We start from the raw sequence: 19,893 nt of genomic DNA on the forward strand, positions 1-19,893 counted from the left end.
TTTTTACAAAATGTCGTTAATAAATGAAGTATGGTGGTTATGAAGATGGTTGAATAAAGTACATTTAGGGACAAATGAAATTACTTTTTGTTCAGGTAATACTTTGTTAGACCATTAAATAGGTCAGTGGTCTGTGACAATATGCCTTTAAAAAAAAAATGTGTTATCTTTTAAACAGTTAATTTTTTTTTTTAAATTATAAAATAAAAAAATAAATATTCACTTGATCTCTGACCTATGACTGGCATTCTTGGCAGGGTGTGACTGGCGAGATTTGCGATGTGGATGATCGTGACGAGAGACAGCTGGTAGTTAGCGCCATGGAGCAGAACAATCAGCTGATGAGCCGTATTAACTGTCACTATAACTCCCTCACCCCTCCAAGCCCTCACAGTATGTGTAACGTCGTTCTAGACGTGACTGGCCACAGTCCGCTGCCTTTGTAACACGTCTACAACTAACAAGAGCCTTTTTAACAACTCAAAATTACTCAACCTTTCTTCGTTAGAATATCACAAGGTCTTTGAGAATTAAAATAGAGAATAACTAGTTAATGACGTCGGATATCTGCTTTATCCTGTGAAGGTAAGAATGGGAATAACATGAGGATTTGCCGATTGGAATTTCTCATTCGGCCTGAACAGTATAAAGCAGATATCCGATGTCTTTAACTAGTTATTATTTTTATCAAGCAGACTATAAGAAGTAAGAGGAAAAGCTATTATTTCTGGTATTTCAGCCACATTGTATAATGACCTAGAGGTCCAATGAGCGATTTTGTAATGTAGGCTATATGCGTCTGATGTCACATGAGTGAATTTACTACAAGTTATTTATTTCTGAACCGATTGTTTTCTTGTTTTGTAAGTTACACACAAAAATAGTATATTTTTGTCATTTTCAAAACACATTTACTTTTCTTTGTACGTCAGACCAGACTAAAATTATTTACCAAAAGACATGTTTATAGAATGATGGGACGGACTGCAGACAAAAATGAGTAGGATTCACTTTATTGTAGGAAACAGACTGAAGTGTGAGCTACTACAAACATTAGTGCACCCAGAAAAAGACATGTTTATAGAATGATGGGACGGACTGCAGAACCAGACTGAAGTGTGAGCTACTACAAACATTAGTGCACCCAGAAAAAGACATTTTATCCTGCAACTACCATTTCTATTGGCTGATATGGGGCGAGACGTAGCCCAGTGGTACAGCGCTCACTCAGTGCACGGTCGGTGTGAGATCGATCCCCGTTGGTGGGCCCATTGGGCTATTTCTCGTTCCAGCCAGTACACCACGACTGGTATACCAAAGACCGTGGTATGTACTACCCTGTCTGTGGGATGGTGCATATAAAAGATCCCTTGCTGCTAATTGAAAAGAGCTGCCTATGAAGTGTCGACAGCGGGTTTTCTCTCTCAATATCTGTGTGGTCCTTAACCATATGTCCGACGCCATATAACCGCAAATACAATGTGTTGAGTGCGTCGTTAAATAAAATATTTGCTTCTTTCTTTTTCTATTGGCTGATTATGATGGCCGATTAAAAGGGCAGACCCTAGTTTTAACCTGTACACAATGAACACTAAGTTTAGTTAATTTACAAACCTGTAACTCATTTGGATAAAGACCGGCCTTGGTGGCGTCGTGGTAGGCCATCGGTCTACAGGCCGGTAGGTACTGGGTTCGTATCCCAGTCGAGGCATGGGATTTTTAATCCAGATACCGACTCCAAACCCTGAGTGAGTGCTCCGCAAGGCTCAGTGGATATGTGTAAACCACTTGCACTGACCAGTGATCCATAACTGGTTCAACAAAGGCCATGGTTTGTGCTATCCTGCCTGTGGGAAGCACAAATAAAAGACCCCTAGCTGCTAATCGGAAGAGTAGCCCATGTAGTGGCGACAGCGGGTTTCCTCTCAAAATCTGTGTGGTCCTTAACCATATGTCTGACACCATATAACCGTAAATAAAATGTGTTGAGTGCGTCGTTAAATAAAACATTTCTTTCTATCATTTGGATAAAGTTACAATAGAGTGAAAGACGAGTCTGTGACGTTAAAAACAGGAAATATCCTTAAAAAATAGACCAGAACTCGAATTAATAAACAGCTACTTCTCAGACGCACATCGTTTTTAAAAATAAAACATTTCTAATTCTACGGAAATGGATAATCTAAAGAATAAAATATAAGTAATGTTTGATTTCAATGATCATAAATGGCTCCAATAGTAAAAAATATGGCTTAGTGTTTAAAAACTAGGTTCTGTCCCTTTAAAGCAAAGTCACAAATGTATGCTAGCAGGTTGTGACTTTTGTAGTCACTCATGTGACAACAACACACATAGCTACATTACAAAATCGCTCATTTGATCTCTAGGTCATCATACATTGAAGCTAAAATAAGTTACTCTGTAATTACATACACTAACAGATATTCTAAACAAGAGATGGTTATTTGAAACGTAATTTTACTTGTTAGAAAGTCTTTATTAGTGAAAAACGTTTTACAGAGGCAGCAGAGTGGAACGGTCACTTTAATATTAATGCCTGCCTCAAATCTCCACACACTGTAGTCAGATTGTAGATCGTGTATTACACTAATCGTAATACTCTTATTTTACTCTTTAATTTTTAAAATATTTTTGTAAAATCTGCCTGGGTTTGGTATATATTTTTATGTTAGTTTTTCCATTGTGAATTTCGCTAATAGTAATATTCTAAATTTACTCTTTAATTTTAAATTTTTTGTTTTTTGTTTTTTAAATCTCCACGGTTTTGGTATATATTTTTATGTTAGTTTTTCCATTGTGTATTTCGCTAATAGTAATATTTTAAATTTACTCTTTAATTTTAAATTATTTTTTTTGTTTTTGTTTTTTAAATCTCCCCGGTTTCGGTATATATTTTTATATTATATTTTCCATTTTGTATTCCATTAATCGTAATATTCTAATTTTACTCTTTTTAATTTAATTTTTTTTGTTTTTTTAAATCTTCCCTGTTTTGGTATATATTTTTATGTTAGGTTTTTCATTGTGCATTCCACTAATCATAATATGCAAATTTTATTATTTAATTTATTATTATTATTTAATTTTTTTTAAATCTCCCAGGTTTTTTTATATCGATTTGTATATTAGGTTTTCATCTGAAGGATACTTTAAGCCAGCCTAGAGATTTTTGAAGCTTTATCTTAGCTGTACGAAATCATAAAAGTGACGTAGGCCATTTACTTATCAGAATGTTCAAAATGAGGTAGGATACTGAAACTTAATGGTCTGTTGCCTCATATTGGACCGTGACTTTATAACACCAGCAGTACTGTAGTGTCTCTTGTTGACAGCCAGTATTCATCTCATCTTGTTTCGCATCAATCTTATCTTTGCTTGCTTGCATTTATTTCAAAATAAAATATTAGATTCATACTGTAGTAAGCTTATTATTAACTCAGTTTTGAAAGATATTTTCAAAATGTTAGATTCGTACTGTAGCAAACAACGTAAAATTGTTTACTGTAGTCAGCTTATTAACTGAATTTGAAGAGTTGAATTCAAAACATTAGATACAAGTACATGTGTATGTACTGTAGTGAGCTTATTAACCACTTTTGACATGTTGAGTTCAAAATGTTAGATATGTACTTCAGTACGTTTATTAACTGAATTTGAAAAGTTGAGTTTAAACAATTAGATACTAATTTCAGGAAGTTTATTAACTGAATTTGAAAAGTTGAATTCAAAATGTTAGATATGTACTTTAGTACATTTGTTAACTGAATTTGAAAAGATGAGTTCAAAATGTTAGATACCCAGTACATGCAGTTATCAGCTGCTTATTTAAACAAGATATTTTTGTTTTGTAAATTTCATTTATCAATGTGTTCCACAAATGTCACTTAATCAAAATTTTAAAAACAAATTATTGCAGACAGTACATGTAGATATTCATCTTGGGTTTGTTACAAAAAGTGTGAATCTACAACATTTGACTTTTTCTGGAGTTTGAATCTAATGAAATTTAACTTTTCCTAGAGTTTGAATCTAATGAAATTTGACTTTTCCTAGAGTTTGAATCTAATGAAATTTGACTTTTTCTAGAGTTTGAATCTAATGAAATTTGACTTTTTCTAGAATTTAAATATACATGTACTAAAATATGACTTTTTCTTGAGTTTGGATATACTAAAATTTGATGACTTTTCCTATGTGAATTGGTCAGGAAATTACTGAAAACAAATTATTTACTTAGGAATGAAGGGGTTTTTTTCTTGTTTTTTTATTTGCTTGTGTTTTTTTTTTTTAACTACATGGCTCATTGTACTTGAGATATACAAATATTACTGATAACCTTTAAAATATTTGCTCTATTCTCTTGACTATGTAAACAATTTTTTTTTTTATTCAATCTGATTATTTTCCAAAATAATATTTTTGTTACTAAATGGTATTGAAGTCCAGTTAGAGATTTGCGGCAAGGCATTAATGATGAGTTTAATGTCTTAATTTATGTCATTTAAAGTTTATTTTTTTTATCTTTTAAAGTACTTTTTTATCTTTAAAGTTGTTTACCTTCACTGAAATTCTATTGCATGTTGGCAGGTTTAAACTTCATGGGGTTCTGGGTTGCCATGGTTACATATATAAAGATATATGTGACTGCATGATCAGTACATTTAAATAATTATTTTAATATAATATAATAATAATATCATATTTTATCTGGCTTGGTGATGGGTACAATGAACGCAGTGATATTTGGAGTATTTAACGTTTAATACGTAGCAAATATTAATTAATTAATAAGTAAAATAAGTTACATACACGTAGGTGGTTGCGGATATTATAGACATTACTAGGGTTGGTTGGTTTGTTTGTTTGTTTGTTCTGTTTTATTTTTTATTTTCCTTGTACATGAATGTTTTTGATTGGTTATACCTTAACCGCATTGTTATTTAGTCTTTGATTTTTTTTTGGGGTGGGTGGGGGTTATTTGGTTATTTTACTTTTCACCCAAGTCATTTTTGACGAGATCATTTGTTTTGCATGCTGTTTGACATGGCATGGTTAAACGTTCATTGAAAACTAATTTTCTTTTAAATATATATATTATTTTAATTTTTCAAAGTTTTTTTTTTGCTTTTGTCTTCTTTGGTAATGACTTCTGCTAAATTGTGTCTAATGGTATGGTTAAAATGTTTGCTCCTTGTTGATTGTAATGAAAATGAATTGTGTTAACACGTGTGACTTTAATTCTGTTTTTATAATAGTGTCGGCACAGCTGGCTTCTCCAAAGGGAGAGCAGCAGAAAGCGTCGATTCCGATACCGATGGATCAACTCCGAGACATGGCGACCAGAATGAATCAAATATTGACAAACTTGTTGGTAGGTTTTCTATTCTTTTCATGTTAATATTTCACTTTCAGGTCTGTCTTTTTTTTTTCTTCTCACATTATGTAAGTTTTTTTTCATACGCCCGTCTTTTATGACAAAGGACTCACCTGGTGTGCAGTCGGTCTGGGATTGATCCCTGTCGGTATGCCCATTGGGCTATTTCTCATTTTTAGTATCTTCTCAGTCCAACCAGAGTGGACTATAGGTTTTGGCTCCGTCCTGTCTGTCTGTCTTTCTGTCTTTGTCTGTCTCTCTGTCTGTGTCTGTCTGTCTGTCTGTCTGTCTCACACATAATTTTCCGGATCTTTTTTTTCCACAGTGCCTCAAGATACTGGGCTGAAATTTTGTGTATCAGTTTATCAGAGTTACAGATCCAAGTTTCACTTTCATGGGGATTTACCCATATTCAACAAGAGTTACGGCCAAATCATTTCATTTTATTTCATTGCAATTAATTTTGTTTTGCTTATATCCAATTAAGGTTCAAGCATGCTGTTCTGGGCACACACCTCAGCTATCTGAGCTGTCTGTTCAGGACATTGGGTTAGTTGTTAGTTGGTTAGTGGTTAGTGAGAGAGAAGAGAGTGTAGTGGCCTTGCACCTACCCATTGAGCCCTTAAGAAATCACTCTGGGTTGGAGCTGGTACCCTGTACCGAGGCCAGTTACGGCCAAATCAAGGTTGACATTCATGGAAATTTATTCAAGGCTCATAGCTCTTGTCAGACATTGAATTTATCACGGTTTCACAGAATTATAGCCCTTGAACTTAGGAGATCTGTGGGACCTGGTAGGGCACATGTATTTGCTTATGTAGTACTCTGAAATAGCTTGTTAATCCCCCTACCAGTTCAACTGGAGGGATAGCTTTCATCTCTCCTACATATTGTTTTCGGGACTTTGTGGGATTTTTTTTTTTTTTTTTTTTTGAGGGGTGGGTGTGTTTTGTATTGTTTTTTTGAGGGGTGGGTGTGTTTTGTTTTGGGTTTTTTGAGGGGTGGGTGTGTTTTGTTTTGGGTTTTTGAGGGGTGGGTGTGTTGTTTTTTTGCTTTTTTGGTTGTTTTTTTTTGCAATGCTGGGTCGGGACTTAGCCCAGTGGTAAGGCGCTCGGTCGATATTGGATCGATCCCCGTTAGTGGGCCCATTGGGATATTTCTCATTCCAGCCAATGCACCACGACTGGTATATCAAAGGCCGTGGTATATACTACCCTGTCTGTGGGATGGTGCATATAAAAGATTCCTTGCTGCTAATCGTAAAGAGTAGCCCATGAAGTGGCAACTGGGTTTCCTCTCTCAATATCTGTGTGATCGTTAACCATATATGTTTGACGCCATATAACCATAAATAAAATTTGTTGAGAGCATTGTTAAATAAACTATTTCTTCTTTTTCGCAATGCATCAAGATATTGAGTTGAATGTTTGTGTATAGCTTTATCATGTACTGTTACGGATCAAGTTTAACTTTCATATGTATTTGCTCATTTTTAGCATGGCCAGATTCAAGTTTTATGTTCATGGGAATTTATTCAAGGGCCGTAACACTGTCAAAAATAGAATTTTATCCAAGTTTGACAGAGTTATGTCTCTTGAACTTAAGAGATTTGTGGGGGCCTTAAGTCTGAACCAAATTGTTAACAACTACGATAAATTACTCTCCTACCTTAAATTACCATTAGATTTACCCCAAATTTTGTCCAGCCACAAATCCTGAAAAAAAACATTACAGTGACACAGATTCCACATACGAAACTGTAACGATGTCACCGATATCGACTTCGCTGAGATCGCATAGGGCAAATTACATGCAGTTTTCTGCCATCTGCCATTTTGCTAGTTTATGGAATACTCTTCAAGAGGGGTGGATCGATATGGCGTAATCTAAAAATGTCATAACATGCGCCAATGTATAACACATTCATCATGATGTCAGATTAATTATGTCACATACTTATTAGGCTTCCACCCCTCATGCAGGGTATCCATAAACAGAAAAATGGCAGACCGAAGAAAACTGCATGTATTTTGCCCTATGCGATCTCACAAAGTAGATATGTGGAATCTGTGTCACTGTAATGGTTTTTATCACCAGTTTTTGTCTGGAGAAAATGTGGGGAAAATCTAACTAATTAAAGATACGAGAGTAATTTATTGTTGTTGTTAACAATCTGGTTTGGATTTTAGTTGTAAGTTATGTTCAGATCAAATAGGCATTCATTCAGATTTATTCTAAGGACATAACTCTGTTGAACCTGAAATTCATCCAAGTTTGACAGAGTTCTGACCCTTGACCTCAGAAGATTTGTTCTGTTTTTGACCAGGCTGTGGGCTATTTCTTGTTCCAGCCAGTGCTTCACTACTGGTGTAACAAAGGCCGTGGTATGTACTATCCTGTGTGGGATGGTGCATATAAAAGATCCCTTGCTGCTAACCGAAAAGAGTAGCCCATGAAGTGGCAACAGTGGGTTTCCTCTCTCAATATCTATGTGGTCCTTGACCATATGTCTGACGCCACATAACCGTAAACAAAATATGTTGAGTGCATCGTTAAAGAAAACATTTCCTTCCTTCCATCTTGGATGTGTTAGTAAATGGACGCCTGGATATCCAAGAGAGGGGTTAACGTGTGGTTCATTCTAACAGACAGGTTCGACCTTGCATTAAATAAGGGGAGGAACATAGACCAGTGGTAAAGCGCTTGCTTGATGCGTGGTCAGTTTGGGATCGATCCCTGTCGGTGGGCTCATTGGGTTATTTTTTGTTCCAGCCAGTGTACCACAACTGGTATATCAAAGGCCGTGGCATGTGCTATCCTGTCTGTGGGATAGTGCATATAAAAGATTGCTACTAATGAAAAAATGTAGCAGGTTTCTTCTTTGTGACTGTCAAAATTACCATATGTTTGACATCCAGTAGCCAATGATTAATAAATCAATGTGCTCTAGTGGTGTCGTTAAACAAAACAAACTTTCTTTTGTTAAATAAAATATTTCCTTCCTTCCTTCCTTCCTTCCTTCCTTCCATGGTACCGGCCTCGGTGGCGTCGTGGTTAGGCCATCGGTCTACAGGCTGGTAGGTACTAGGTTCGGATCCCAGTCGAGGCATTGGATTTTTAATCCAGATACCGACTCCAAACCCTGAGTGAGTGCTCCGCAAGGCTCAATGGGTAGGTGTAAAACCACTTGCACCGACCAGTGATCCATAGCTGGTTCAACAAAGGCCACGGTTTGTGCTATCCTGCCTGTGGAAAGCGCAAATAAAAGATCCTTTGCTGCCTGTCATAAAAGAGTAGCCTATGTGGCGATAGCCGGTTTCAACTTAAAAAAAACTTTTAGAATGACCATATGTTTGACATCCAATAGCCGATGATAAGATAAAAAAATCAATGTGCTCTAGTGGCGTCATTAAACAAAACAAACTTTACTCTTTTTTTCGTTCCTTCCTTAGGCCGCGGTGAACAGTAAAGAGGACGAGCGAGGTCACCTGAGAGAGGAGCTGCGTGAGGCGCAGGCCAAGCTGAACAAGTTGCGAGAGCTGCAGCGTGCCGCCATGGGCATCATGCCAACGCCGCAGAGTCGCCCGGCTAGCTTCGTGTCGGTCGCGTCGTCCATCTCGGAGACCACGGAGGAGGAAGAGGCGGGGGGCGCAATGGGGGCCGAGGGAAACGAGACAGTCGATGGTGAGTTGAAGGGGGGGGGGCGATGGGGGCTGGGGGAAACGAGATGGTCGATGGTAAGTTGAAGAGGTTTTTTTTTTAAAGAGACACGATGTTCCAATGTTTTACTATGGAAAAAATCTGTGGTCAGCAGACATAATCAGGGCTTCTAGATTATGGTAGCCTCACTCCCATGACTAGTAATATTCAGTTTTGGGCTAGTAAATAACTACCATCGCCATAAAGATTTAATTGTTTATATTATCCATTTCCGTACATTCAAAGTGTTTTTGGTCATCCTAAGTCACAGACTCATGTTTCACTCAATTGTAACTTTATCCAAATGTGTTACAGGTTTGTAGATTAACTGAACTTCGTGTTAATTTTCACGGGTTGAAACTAGGGTCAGTTCCTTTAAAGGAGCATGTTGCAGTTTTTTTACTATGGTAAAATATATATAGTCATGGTTAATTAGATTTTTTAAAGAAACTAATTCCATTTATTTTCTTTTGATATAATATGTTGCTATGTTTAAGGGTGAAAAGACTTAATTAAGCCTGCATTCCATTAACAAGATTTATTGTGGGTGGTTCCGTGTGCAGAAATGTGCTTTTCCGTACATGCGTTTTCGCAAGTGGATTACTATGTATAATTTGAAGAGTACTTTTACAAGCTTTCTGCCAAAAACGTATTTGAGGGTACGTAATAAAAACTGGGCTAGCTGTGGGTGAGCAAATCAATTCTCCAAATTGTCTATTAAACTTCAAAAATTGAAGAAACTGTCAGTTATTTTCTTTAAAAATGTCAATTATTACATTAAATTATTTCGCCAAACTAAAATAAAATTCGTCAACTGCTTTCAAAATTCGCAATTGGCCAATTTGGCAAGGTTCAGAGCTAGCCGTGAAAACCAGAACAGGTTATAAATGTCCTTAATAGGTGGTTATGGGTTTGAAATTTTTTGAAATTGAACACTGCATTTTATGTGGTTTGACAACTTTGAAACAGCCGTTCTCTTATTATAATCTTTCTAAAAATTATAAACATTTATCCATTAATTTCCAAGATTTTAGGTTACGTAATTTTACCCTTCGTAACCGGCCTCGGTGGCGTAGTGGTTAGGCCATCGGTCTACAGGCTGGTAGGTACTGGGTTCGGATCCTAGTCGAGGCATGGGATTTTTAATCCAGATACCGACTCCAAACCCTGAGTGAGTGCTCCGCAAGGCTCAATGGGTAGGTGTAAACCACTTGCACCGACCAGTGATCCATAACTGGTTCATCAAAGCCCATGGTTTGTGCTATCCTGCCTGTGGGAAGCGCAAATAAAAGATCCCTTGCTGCTAATCGGAAAGAGTAGCCCATGTAGTGGCGACAGCGGGTTTCCTCTCAAAATTTGTGTGGTCCTTAACCATATGTCTGACGCCATATAACCGTAAATAAAATGTGTTGAGTGTGTCGTTAAATAAAACATTTCTTTCTTTCTTTACCCTTCGTACCCAGTGGCAGAAACCTTGTGCTCTTTTGCGTATAAACTATAGAAAAAGGTCTTAATACAGGTTTATAGCCCAAGTAATCCATCTCCTCTGCTGACACGTTTGACAGAAATCAATAAAATTGAAAACACAACCAGCAACTGTTAATTCTGAGTTTGTTATTTCTTTCAGACATGGTCTCCAAAATTTCCGAGGAAGCTCGGAACATGATGAGCGATGCGGAAATGCTTCGACCCGGAGTGGACGAAATGTCTGACACCGAAGTTCAAAACCTGATGTCGAACGAGTCGAATGAAACCATCGTAAGGGAGACCACTCTGATAACCAACTCTCCATTCGTGGAGTCTGTGACGGATTTGGATGTTGATACTAAGGACACTGAAGTGCTGAAAGCACAAGAAGAAGGAGGAGGAGGTGAAACGGAGAAAGAGAGAGAGAAGGATGTTGAGAAATCGGTAGAGGAAGTGCTGCGGGAAGTCGACAGGGTGGAGAAGACGATGAAACTGGAAGCAGAGAATGAGTCGGATAAAGAAACGCAAGACGTGGAAAACGCTGAAAGAGAACTGCATGCAAAAATGAGCGACAGTGACGACGACAACTATCATGACGTCACCGACGGCATCGAGATAACGACGGACGATAACAGAGTGAACAATAACGATTTGGAAAAGCCGGGAAACTGCGCCACCGTCGTGGAGGAAGCGGAATTCTTTGGTGGCGGAGAGGAGGAGCCCTCCTCCGTATCGCAGGTTGCCATGGAAACGGAGTCGTCGTCAGAAACTCTGACCTCAGACCCTCCCGTGGCGGCCGATTATGGTGGCGGTGTCGTCGACGACAACAACGATGGCGTACAGGGGTCCATGACAACAGACCTGGACGAAGGTGGTGCTAGTGACCTTGACCTTGACCCTGACGTCAGTGTTATTCCTAATTCGCTCGAATCCGGGGAAACGGATTTAGATGCTGTGACAAAACCGGAGCAGCTGACACTAATGGACGTCGGCAAAGTTGGCCAGGAAAAAAGTGAAAAGTGTGATTCGGAATCAACTGCGGATACAGCAGACGAAAGGCAGGCAAAACCAACGGGCCCTATAGAAATATAAAAAAAATATATATATATATACATATATATATCACTATCCATACCTGTACATATATAACATATACCCTGATGCCCTTATCTGTATAGTTTGGCATTAATTGTTAATGTACAAGTAATAATAGTCTGTTTATAAAATATGCAAGATATTAAATTGAATTATTCCTCTCTTTCTTTTTCTTTTTTTTATTAATTGTGATGTCCAGAGTTCCAAGATCATCACAGGAACCATTTTAATACCTTTATTAATTAAAAGTATTTTATGCTTACAAAATGTTGATTATGCAAATTGTGTGGGTTATGTCCCTTGTTTTCCCAGTCTCCTATTGGTCCAAATTTCTCGGTGCTGACTCTGTTAATTAATCTGTATTTGAATAGTCACAGTACACAACTCAACGGTAGAGCCAGCTAGAAACCAATAGTTGCTTTTTCAAAATCTGTACCAGGACGCAAGATTTTACAAGAACCATTTTTCTGTTTGCATGTCGGTTAAATAGAGCTGTCAATATGTTACGTTGTGAACAGTTATCAGAACTGTCCAGGGTCCTAATTCACAAAGGTCTCTTAGGCTCTGTTAAACAAGTCTTTTAGCATTGCACTGCGAGATCGCAAAGTTGTGGAGTTTAATGAATTAGCCTAATTCACTAAACTCTCATAACTTTGTGGTCTCGCAACCGACAAGCAAACTGAAAGTCAGTTTATGTGAAATGTTGTCCTCTTGGCTCAGAGACCAGTTAATATCGATCAGCAAAAACATTGACCAAGTAAATGTATTTAAAACACACAAGTGTCAGTTGTCGGAATTTGAACAAAATGAAGGACTTTTTGTGTGTAATATTGACATCCTTCATTCAGAGACCAGTTAATATCGACCAGCAGAAACGACGACCAAGTAAATGTATTTAAAAATACACAAGTGTCAGTTGTCGGGATTCGAACCTACTGCATCGATTAAAGCTTTGACTGACTGGTCGTAGTACTCTCTGCACGTGCAGTCCTTTAAACCGGCCAGGTAGCCACACACACATCTACATCTAGCCGACTTTACCGTTGATTCGCGTACTGTGCCTTACATCATTATGTTAACTGTTGTTTACTTACGTGTTGTTGTTAACACTGCAGTATGAAACAAGGTGATACAAAATGTAAATTGAAGTATTATGCAGGCATTGAATTAGAGGATTTTATTTTTATTATTATTATTATTATTATTATTATTGTATTTTTTTTTAAGGATATCTCATAATCTTACACTAATGACCCAAAACCTGAGATTTACGGAAGCATGCATTCCTGTTAAATTTGCGTTCTGTTAAGTATGCACTGGTTAGATACTTAAACTGACCTTTTCAACTTTATTTTTTGTTTTTTTAATAATAGATTACCATTATAGGCAAAAAATCACACAAATCTTGTTCTGTCTGTAAAATATTTAATATTCACAATATCCTTTAATGAAAAGGTTCAACAGGACACGTTAAACAATCATACAAACCTTGTTCTGTCTGTAAAATATTTAATATTCACAATATCCTTTAATGAAAAGGTTCAACAGGACACGTTAAACAATCATACAAACCTTGTTCTGTCTGTAAAATATTTAATATTCACAATATCCTTTAATGAAAAGGTTCAACAGGACACGTTAAACAATCATACAAACCTTGTTCTGTCTGTAAAATATTTAATATTCACAATATCCTTTAATGAAAAGGTTCAACAGGACACGTTAAACAATCATACAAACCTTGTTCTGTCTGTAAAATATTTAATATTCACAATATCCTTTCATGAAAAGGTTCAACAGAACACGTTAAACATACTCCAGGGAAAAAGTGTTTTGTCCACAAAATTATTAATATGCAAAATATATATTTCAATATAGTGTCGAATCCACTTTATTGCATATCGTTTTATAGCATCGGTTATTTGCATATTTGTACAGAACCCTATAGCATTAAACCAATACAAATTACATCACATATTTGAATAGCTTTATGTATAATTATACTTAACAAAATTAAGGACCAGAAAATATTTTCAGCATTCTTCATTGAATTTAAAAAAAACAAAAAACACCCAGCTTCTTTTATTGTAAAGTGTCAGCATGGCATGTTCTTTAACTTAATGATTTAAACAACAGTTTATAGTGAAAACAAATTACCACAACCATCTACAGACTCTTAATTAATTTTGTTGACTATATATTACAATTCGTAGCTGTTTTAGTTTCAAAACCATATACCATTTTGTCCCTCTGTACCAGGCCTTGGTGGCGTCGTGGTTAGGCCATCGGTCTACAGGCTGGTAGGTACTGGGTTCGGATCCCAGTAGAGGCATGGGATTTTTAATCCAGATACCGACTCCAAACCCTGAGTGAGTGCTCCGCAAGGCTCAATGGGTAGGTGTAAACCACTTGCACCCACCAGTGATCCATAACTGGTTCAACAAAGGCCATGGTTTGTGCTATCCTGCCTGTGGGAAGCGCAAATAAAAGATCCCTTGCTGCTAATCGGAAGAGTAGCCCATGTAGTGGCGACAGCGGGTTTCCTCTCAAAATCTGTGTGGTCCGTAACCATATGTCTGACGCCATATAACCGTAAATAAAATGTGTTGAGTGCGTCGTTAAATAAAACATTTCTTTCTTTCCCTCTGTACCAAGAAAAGCAATTATTGCTATTGAAGATCCTTCGAAATTATTCGAAACAAATAATTTTAAACACTATAATAGCAACGATTTTCAGATTTCAGAAGGGAGGATCATTAAGTTTAGACGTTGTTAAAAGTTGTAACAAACTGAATTGCAATTGATATGCGAATATGCAGCTATTTTCAGATGCAGCCCTGGTAGTTTTTTTTATGATCGTACCTTTGTCGCAGGTGACACTGGAAATATGAGCAAGAACTTGTCGCTCGCATTGCCCTAACTTCATAGGTCATATAACTATGTTATAGACAGGTTTTTTTGTGGGGTTTTTTTTTTTTTTTTTTATTAGCAGATCAGTGCTAACCAATAGAGTTAACTATTAATCTGTTACCAAGTTCGTAGATGATTTTCACACCAGCTGTACATAAACGTGTATATATATATATATAAAGATATTAATGAATGCAAATGGATATGTATTAAAGTATTCCAGGCAAACATCTCTCTGATATGACAGCGGTTTGACATTGTTCGGTCGACAGCAGAAGACATTCATGCATCTTCGAAGGAAGTCATCAGAGGTGAACTCCCGAGATGTTAGGGACGAATTATTACTTAAACCATAGAAAAAACCTCACGATCGGATTATGTTTTTATCTTTCTCAGTATTGTACAGCTGGCTAACCATGCAACAATAACCATGTCAGTGTCTTGTTGTACATTTTTTATTTTTTAAAAATGTTAATGCTGTTGTGTACTCTCAGAGGTGTCTGCCCAAAAGGAATAAACCAACATATTTAATTTAAAACTCAAGTTTTGTTCTTTTTCTTCTTTCGGAGGGTGGGACGTATCCCAGTGGTAAAGCGTTCACTTGATGCACGGTCAGTCTGGGATAGATCCCTGTCGATGGACCCATTGGGCTATTTCTCGTTCCAGCCAGTGCTCCACATCTGGTGTAACAAAGGCCGTGGTTTGTACTATCCTGCCTGTGGGATGGTGAATATAAAAGATCCCTTGCTGCTAATCGAAAAGAGTAGCCCATGAAGTGGCGACAGTGAGTTTCCTCAGTCAATAGCTGTGTGGTCCTTAACCATATGTCTGATGCCATATAACCGTAAATAAAATGTGTTGAGTGCGTCGTTAAATAAAACATTTCCTTCCTCGTATTCTTTCGGGAACGGGATCTAGCTCGGTCTGTAGAATGCTCGGCTGAGGTGCTTTGCGTCATCGGATCAAACCACTTTAATGGACTCATCATTCTCTGACTGGGCTTCTTTCCATCCTATCCAGTGACCCGCGACTGCTGTATCAAAGGCTGTAGTATGTGCTGTCTAGTGGTAGTACTAAACCAAATAACTTCCAGCTGGGTCAAAGTTCGAGGTGCAACAAAGTTTTGATAGAGAAGTTAACATCACAAGTCCTGTGATTGGTGATAAATGGGAGTGTTGGTTGTAAAAAAAAAAAAAAGTTTCATCTGTGCAAAAAATGTATGCAATTTTATTTCATCTAGTACCACTGTCAAGTAGCCTTGTGCTTGAAACATGTATGGGGTACCTCGGGTAAAAAAAAGTACTCAAATTTTGTGCGGAACTAGTGTATTCGTAGACACTACCCATTATTTCAGCAGCTTGACCCCCAATTTTTTCCTGATTCACTTTAAAGGGGAGGGGTGGTAGTATTTATATCTGTCGTGTTTATGTCGATTGATATGCTGCAGGTAGGCGTTGTTGCTGCATATGTAACTATTGTCATCTATGGGATTTGATTTGGTAGTATACACCCAAGTGAGAAAGTGCACATAAAAGATCCCATGCTGCTAATGGAAAATTATAGCGGGTTTCCTCTAAGACTATTTCTGGGGGCAAGGCATAGTCCAGCGCTACAGCGCTCGCTTGATGCACGGTCGGTTTGGGATCGATCCCTGTCAGCGGGCCCTTTGCGCTATTTCTCGCTCCAGCCAATGCACCACGACTGGTACGTCAACGGCCGTGATATGTGTTATCCTGTCTATGGGATGGTGCATATAAAAGATCCCTTGCTGCTAATCGAAAAGAGTAGCCCATGAAGTGGCGACCGCGGGTTTCCTCTCAATATCTGTGTGGACCACAACCATATGTTTTACGCCATATAACCGGAAATAAAATGTGTTGAGTGCGTCGTTAAATAAACCATTTCTTTGTAAGACTTATTTCTGGACAAAAATCTGATTCAATTTGTGGAGGAGACCAAATGTCTTGGGGTTATATTTGACAGGAAGCTATCTTTTGTGCCCCATCTTAAATATGTTTTAAAAAAAGAAGTTAAAATCTCTCAATATTTTAGAAGTTACTGGTAATACAGAATGGGGAGCAGACCGAAAGGTTATGCTTCGTCTGTACAATCTCTTGTGAAGTCAAAACTTGAGTATGGATGCATTGTGTATGAGTCGGCACGCAAGTCTTACTTGCAGATGCTAGATCATATACACAACCAGGGCTTTGGGCTTTGTCTTGGTGCTTTTAGAACCTCTTTTGAGCTTGAACATGTACGTTGATGCACACGGTGCTAGACGTGCAAAGTTTTCTCTGCAGTATGTCACCAAAATTCAATCATTACCGACACCGAAACATCGTAGACATACAGCAGTGTTTGATAATAAATATTTGAAGTTGTTTGGTGCAAGACCGAATGCTATCCTGACATTTTGTCTTCGCATTAAGCGAGTTTTTTTGTTTGTTTTTTTGTTTCTTTGGTTGGTTTGTTGTTGTTGTTTTTTTGTGGGGGTTTTGTTGGGGTTTTTATGTGTGTTTTTTTGTTTTTTTTGGGGGGGGGGGGGGGGGGTTGTTTTTTTGGTCAAGTTTCCAACATTGATTTGACAGACACTTTGGAATCCTTCATATTTTGTTTTACCACCTTGGTGTATTACACCATCTAAAATTCTACTTGATCTTGCGCATCTTAAGAACGATCGTACAAATGCTGTTTCTATATAAACAAATATTTCATAGACATTCAAGACTGGTACTGTGATTACATTCCTGTTTACAAAGACGGTGGCTTGTGCTACAGTTTTTCAATCAGACAATTAATTCCATAAGATTTCCTAACTCCGCATCAATCTTTAAATTAGTGCTGAAGTTTGGCCAGTCAATAAAGTCTTGGAAGAAATCAAGGATTCTATTGCATCTAAATTTATTATCTTTACCGATTCACTTTCGTGTTTACAGGTTTTACGTAATATGAAGCTGGAACATCCCTTAATTAGGATGGTTACAACGAAAGTGCGTCCTTTTATCCATTGCCAACAAAGACATTGTATTTTGTTGAGTGCCCAGCCATGTTGGCATCAAGGGTAATGAAAAGGCAGATTCAGCTGTCAAGTCTGCTTTGGATTTGCCTCATGCTAGGGTTGATATTAACTTTGTCTTTTTGACTTGGTAAGATGATTAGAACGGTGTGGTTGCTAACAAGCTTCGTTATGTCGGGCCAGTCTTGAGAAAGTGACAATCCTATAGGTGGTGCAGGAAGGATGAAATAGTCTTGTGTCATACATGCTTGACACATTCATTTATCTTGAACCAGGATTCTCCACCTCAGTGTCAGCACTGTCCGTGTACTCGTGACGGTACGCTACATTTTGGTTGAGTGTACTCCTGTAAGAGAAACTAGAAAATATATATTTGGACGAAGAAATGTGATGGAATTATTTCGATTCCATCCTGAATTTTTGGTGCATTTTCTTCAAGATACTGACTTTTATTCTAATTTTTAATTTTAATTATGTGTGATTTTTGTATTTTTTGCACAGTTCTTTACACTGTATTAATTTACCTCTTGAATTTTTATACTGATGTTGTTCACCACTTCGTGCTTTAATTGTCTGTGTGACACCCATTAGCAAGTGTATTTTTGTGCTGTGGTGTCGTTAAACATTAATTCGTTAATTATCTGTGATATCTGACACTCAATAGCCGCTATAATTTTTGTGCTGGCGCGTCGTTAAACATTAATTCGTTAATCATTTGTGATATTTGACACTCAATAGCCGATGTATTTTTATATATATATATATATATACATATATATATATATATATATACATATATATATATATATATATATATACATATATATATATATATATATATATATATATATATACATATATATATATACATATATATATATATATATATATATATATATATATATATATATATATATATATATACACACACATATATATATATATATATATATACACACACATACATATATACATACACATATATACATACAACCGTGTCCGGTGTATCGGCGCGTCCGGTGATTCGGCGAACTTGGTATTTTGCTTATGTACGCTTAGGAAGTTGTCATCTTCTCGGTGTTTTTAACGAATTAAAGTTCAATTCCTTTTTTTAAATGGTTAATCAAGTATCAATATATTTGTTAAGGGTGCAATTAATTTTTTTTTTTAAATTATCAATAATTATATCATAATTTAAAAATAAATCATTCACCTGTTTTCGTGTATATAAACGCGAAGTAGGTCAGCCTTATTGATATTAAGAACGTTAAAACCAGTCTTAAACACCTTTCCCGCATTTTTAAAATTATAGTAAACAGTATAAATGTAATTATTTTTGTTCGGTTATTTTTATTTAAATTGAAAAGGAAAACACAGACAAATGCAAATAAAACGAAAGTTTTACACCTTAATTGACAGTCATTTCAGTTCACAATTGTCACATTGTTATAAAAAATAAAAGCGAAATAAGATCCAGTGTGTGCACAATCTACCCGAGAAAAATAAAATCCATGTAGGCATCTTAGCCATGAATGATAATGAACATTTATGCATCTGCAGTATTGTGCCACTCAAGAAAACGATTCCGAAACTGATCATGAGATGGGTCATGTGTGATCGTTCATTTTCATAGTAATATTTTTAACAAGACAAAACAAAAAAGTACTAAAATAATTCTGGGACAATAGTGTAGCGTTTAGGGCTAAAAGTGAGGTCATGGGCGGTCTATAAATAGCGGGGTCAACGATCCACATCTACTGCGCCGAATCACCGGACATGCAAATGGTTTCGGATACAAGGGGGTGCCTATATTTATGCACCATTTTAAAATGTTTATTTACTACAGACATAAACCAATTTGTAGTGTATTTCAGATTATGCACAGCTTCATTGGTGAGAGACACATTTTATTAAGTATTTCACAGTGTTCACATAGAAAATGGTCCTTGAATGCTTAGGTGCGCCGATACACCGGACAGCACTGATCATGTATATATATATATTTGTGCTGGGGCGTCGTTAAACATTAATTCGTTAATTATCTGTGATATTTAACACTCCATAGCCAATGTATTGTTCGTGCTGGGTCGTCGTTCAACATTCATTCATTCATTCCGCTAAGACTACGTTTCGAAAATTACCAAATGTTTGACATCCAATAGCCTATAATTAATAAATCAATGAAACAATGTAAACTTTTAACTTTGGCAAGTGGCAGGGGCAAGGGAGCTGGAACGGCAGAGGCAGCAATTACCACTCCATATATATTTCAACAAGACACCATTTAAAACAAGTCTTTAATTTTGCTTAA

The 19,893-nt window shown here is 36.8% G+C and overlaps 1 protein-coding gene and 1 long non-coding RNA gene across 16 annotated transcripts in view; one reads left to right on the forward strand and one right to left on the reverse strand.

Annotated features, from left to right (window-relative positions):
* Nucleotides 1–11,815, forward strand: part of LOC121386174 (rho guanine nucleotide exchange factor 11-like) — a 178,999-nt gene extending 167,184 nt beyond the window's left edge. For 14 of the 15 annotated variants that reach the window (XM_041516978.1, XM_041516973.1, XM_041516976.1 and 11 more), the window contains 4 exons: nucleotides 258–393; nucleotides 5,277–5,392; nucleotides 8,848–9,079; nucleotides 10,722–11,815. In XM_041516978.1, coding sequence (XP_041372912.1) covers nucleotides 258–393; nucleotides 5,277–5,392; nucleotides 8,848–9,079; nucleotides 10,722–11,653 — 1,416 coding nt within the window. In that variant the 3' untranslated portion in view covers nucleotides 11,654–11,815. The remainder of the gene's footprint in view (nucleotides 1–257; nucleotides 394–5,276; nucleotides 5,393–8,847; nucleotides 9,080–10,721) is intronic. The other variant, XM_041516980.1, reaches the window with a different exon arrangement.
* A 1,016-nt stretch (nucleotides 11,816–12,831) lies between these two features.
* LOC121386176 lies at nucleotides 12,832–14,040 on the reverse strand. The gene is made up of 2 exons (XR_005959597.1): nucleotides 13,145–14,040; nucleotides 12,832–13,060 (listed from the first exon to the last, which is right to left on the reverse strand). It is a non-coding gene; the product is annotated as an uncharacterized LOC121386176 (long non-coding RNA).
* Between the last annotated feature and the right edge of the window lie 5,853 nt (nucleotides 14,041–19,893).

This window comes from Gigantopelta aegis, chromosome 12, assembly GCF_016097555.1.
Source record: "Gigantopelta aegis isolate Gae_Host chromosome 12, Gae_host_genome, whole genome shotgun sequence".
Lineage (NCBI taxonomy): Eukaryota > Metazoa > Mollusca > Gastropoda > Neomphalida > Peltospiridae > Gigantopelta > Gigantopelta aegis.